This window comes from Crinia signifera, chromosome 8, assembly GCF_055691185.1.
Source record: "Crinia signifera chromosome 8, ASM5569118v1, whole genome shotgun sequence".
Lineage (NCBI taxonomy): Eukaryota > Metazoa > Chordata > Amphibia > Anura > Myobatrachidae > Crinia > Crinia signifera.
The window spans coordinates 77,886,572-77,890,813 of NC_139224.1; the positions used below are offsets into that span (position 1 = coordinate 77,886,572).

General features: G+C 38.2%; 1 protein-coding gene across 1 annotated transcript in view; it reads right to left on the reverse strand.

Moving 5' to 3' along the window:
* The window catches only part of PRRX1 (paired related homeobox 1), a 103,858-nt gene extending 101,108 nt beyond the window's left edge, over positions 1-2,750 (reverse strand). The window contains exon 1 of the mRNA XM_083158039.1: positions 2,501-2,750. Coding sequence (XP_083014165.1) covers positions 2,501-2,750 — 250 coding nt within the window. The remainder of the gene's footprint in view (positions 1-2,500) is intronic.
* Between the last annotated feature and the right edge of the window lie 1,492 nt (positions 2,751-4,242).

A 4,242-nucleotide genomic window follows, 5' to 3' on the forward strand; every position in this document is an offset into this window, starting at 1 on the left:
CAAGAACCATACAGCACCTCAAGACATCTTCTACTGAGTCTCATCTCATACATAAACACCTTGAACCAATATGTTTGCCTTGCAATTACTGTACAAATACTGTCATTAAGGAAGTCTGTGCATGACAAATTATTTCTTACAGAAAGCCTATTACTGCCTACTGTCATTCATTAGTATATGTCATTATAATAGTATATAAATATGGTGTGGGAGTAAACTGAGTTGGACGTCAACTCTGATGATTGAGGTTTATGCACAGTTCCAAATTATATACCTCGCCTGAACATAGGACTCTGTCCTACATACTTAATATATGTGCTACAAGCATACTGTATGTATTTATTTGTCAGCTATGTAATATTAATAGAGTACAGTTACCGGCAGCAAGGCCATGTACTGCACTTTAAAACAAGGATAGATAGATAGATAGATATACATACAGATTTATATATACAGAGAGAGACACCGATTTATAGATAGCTATATAGAGAGATAGAGATATAGAGGGATACAGTTTGATAGATAGATAGATAAATACTGTAGATAGATAGATAGATAGATAGATAGATAGATACATCTCATAAAGTACATATTTGGCACCTATTGTTTTACTATATTGAATTAAGCAGTCATACATTTTAATTGAACAACGTGAATCAAAGTAATTCTATGAACAATAAATATTAAATACCGGGCCACACTGTACATCCCCGATATAATGCTCCTGTTGGCAGGTCTGAGTGGTGACATATGATATTCGTCATTGAATTGTGTTCATTTTGCAATAGTTAATATAGAAATGGACAATATTCACATATTGTTTATGAATTAGGTTAATTATACAAAAATATCTTCTATTTAGTTAATAAAATAATGGAGCTTAGAATTCACCCAGGCATTCTAGTCAGTAACTATGGAGGGAGATGTTTTACAATAATTGCAAATCCGTGTCTATTGTTCATTTGAAAAATATTCGAGGTATTATACAAACCAGGAGTTATATCATGTATCATGATACATCTGCCCCTTACTCATTTATTCCGCTGTTCACAATTTTGGAAAATCGAAATTAGACTTCTTTTGTTTTCTGTTTATAGATATATTATTATTATTATTATTATTATTATTATTATTATTATTATTATTATTATTATTATTATTATATTATTATATTTTTTTCAGGGAACTATAGATAACCGGGTGACGTGTTTCCTTATACAGCTAGTTTATTCTGTAAACCTGTTGTCATCAACTGTGTATTAACCTCTGTAATGTAGCACATAATATAGACTAAAGTGTTACTTGTTGTGTTTGACATTAGTCTATTATGTATTAAATATCTGAGTTGTTTCATTAAAGATAACTGAGTTATTACAAGAATAAGAGCACACAAGTGACATATTCCCCATTATATCAGTGTACTGAGTGAGGCACACTCTCAATTATATCATTACATGGAGAGATGCAATCCCTATTATATCAGAATAAGGAGGTAGGCAGTCTCCCTATTATATCGGTATATGGGGTGAGGCACACTACCAATTCTCTCATTATATGGAGGGAGGCACATTAGCAATCATATCACTATATAGAGAGATGCACGCTCCTCATTATATGATAATACAGCGAGGCACATACAGTGTGGAGTGAGGCATTTTGCCCGTGATATCAGTATATGCAGAGAGGCAACCTCCATATTATATTAGAATATAGAGTGAGGCTCACTAGCAATAATATCACTATACAGAGAGATGCACGCTCCGCATTATATCCCCATTATATCATTACATATGAAGTGAGGCACATTCCCCATTATATCAGAATATGCAGAGAGGCAACCTCCATACTATATTGGAATATGGAGTGAATCTCACTAGCAATCATATCACTATACAGAGAGAGGCACGATCCCAGTTATATCATACTATATGGAGTGGGGCACTTTGCCCATTATATAAGAATATGAAGTGAGACACACTCCCCATTACATCAGAATATGGAGTGAGACACAGTCCCCTTTACATCAGTATATAGAGTAAGACACAGTACCCTTTACATCAGAATATGGACTGAGAGATAGTCCACTTTACATCAGTATATGAAGTGAGACACACTCCCCATTACATCAGAATATGGAGTGATACACAGTCCCCTTTACATCAGTATATGGAGTATATGGAGTGAGACACAGTCCCTTTACATCAGAATATGGAGTGAGACACAGTCCCCTTTACATCAGTATATGGAGTAAGACACAATACCCTTTACATCAGAATATGGACTGAGAGATAGTCCCCTTTACATCAGTATATGGAGTGAGACACAGTCCCCTTTACATCAGAATATGGAGTGAGACACAATCCCCTTTACATCAGTATATGGAGTGAGACACAGTCCCCTTTACATAAGAATATGGAGTGAGACACAGTCCCCTTTACATCAGTATATGGAGTGAGACACAGTCCCCAATATATTAGTATATTGAGTGATGTACACTTACTGTCCTGTTGTTGTGTGTCACTTCCACTGCTCAGCCCGGGGGACTCTAGCAGACTCCTACCGCTTTCCCCTGAAGTCTCTTCGGCTTGAGCTCCAACCATTTCCCCCGAGTCCTCCAGATCCAACAGGTGACTCACTGAGAAGTTCTTTTTAGCCTGTAAATTGTCCAGGCTGGCTGTTATAGGGCTCTCTAAGCGGCCAGCCAGTAAAGCCTGTCTGTCCATTACATGCGGGTTGTAACTAGAAGTCATGATGTCCTATCTTAGCTAATAAACAGTTATTATAATAGATCAGCGCTGGGATGTGGTCGTCCTGAAAATACTGTATACAGCGTTAAGTCATTCAGTACAGCCTGGGAACGAAATTCTTTAACAACGTCAGATTACTTTATGTTTTTTTTTTTTTTTTTAAGCAGTATAATGTATTATTGTTCTCTTAATCCAAATCCGATCGGCCAACTACAGCCTGTGCTCAGGTCCGATTCATCTTGAAGCCAAAATTTCCATTTCGGTCCTTCCTCGTCCCCCAGTGCTAGCAGCAGCTAGTGTTGCACAGCAGATGATGTCTTGCAGATGTAGCAGAGAATATCCTCAGTTTACTCTCCTTATGGAGAGAAGGGGGTTACAGAGTCCTGGGATTTCTTTTTCCTGTTCAATTATTGCTTCTTTTACTTGGATCAAGCAACCCTTTGGTACATCAAACGCCGCAGACTGGCATGAAGGGGGAGACTTCGCAGAGAAGAAATGAAAATTGGAGACCCCAGGGAGGGCACTACGACTTAATAATAGCCTGTAATTACGTGGCAATGTCTTTGTGCTGTTCCTGACGTTCTACAGATCACCCCCTATCCCCTGCATCACAAGCCCCCCCCCCCCCCATCCTCCAAGTGTGCAGTCACCAACCAGAATTCAGTATGAATGATTAAGCAACAACTGATTTCACCATGTCTCCGTCTTACCGCTGTGTTTGCGCTCTAATTATCATTCTCTTAAACTATGTTAAAAGGAGACAGGACGACAGACTGACAGCTGCACCGTGCCAGTCACTTCAAACGCTCTGACTATTTGGATTCTGAATTAACTCCTTGTGATTTGTTTAAAGTTCTGGCAAAACTGTAATTTTTATGTTTTGACAAACGCTTCTAAGGAAAATCCTGGCAAAGCCGCATCCAATTTGTTTGTATCTTCTCAGGTCCTGGAAAATACACTGTGGGGGTAATTCAGATATTTATAGCTGCCTAGCGAGCAGGTAAACGTTCCCCCGGAAAGCTGTTGTACTTAATACCAAATGTATTATAAAATCAAAGTAAACTAGTCTCATATAACATCTGTTGACAGCGAGTGAAACTACAGCTACTAGCTTTGGAAGCATTTGCTTCGAATGGGCTTACACTGCCATCTGTTGGTAGCAAGTAGAACTACATCTACTAGCTTTCGAAGCATTTGCTTCCAGCAGCTTTACTAGTGTATTATATTTGAATAATGTATGTAAAAATTTGTGAGCACACTGCTATGAGCCAGCTAAAAACTTCTATTCTATTTAAACATAAAACGCAGGAGTCACATTCGCAAGCAAGTCTGCCATCAGCTTATGGTCCCCCCTGGACACCATAAGATGCGATTTGATGCGATGGTACATTGCATTGTGATGTTGCATCGCATCCGATTGCACAAATGTATGGGGTACATAAGAATTCTTTAAATGGCTTAAACGACTGTAACCAGGGTCATGTTTGAATCTGCA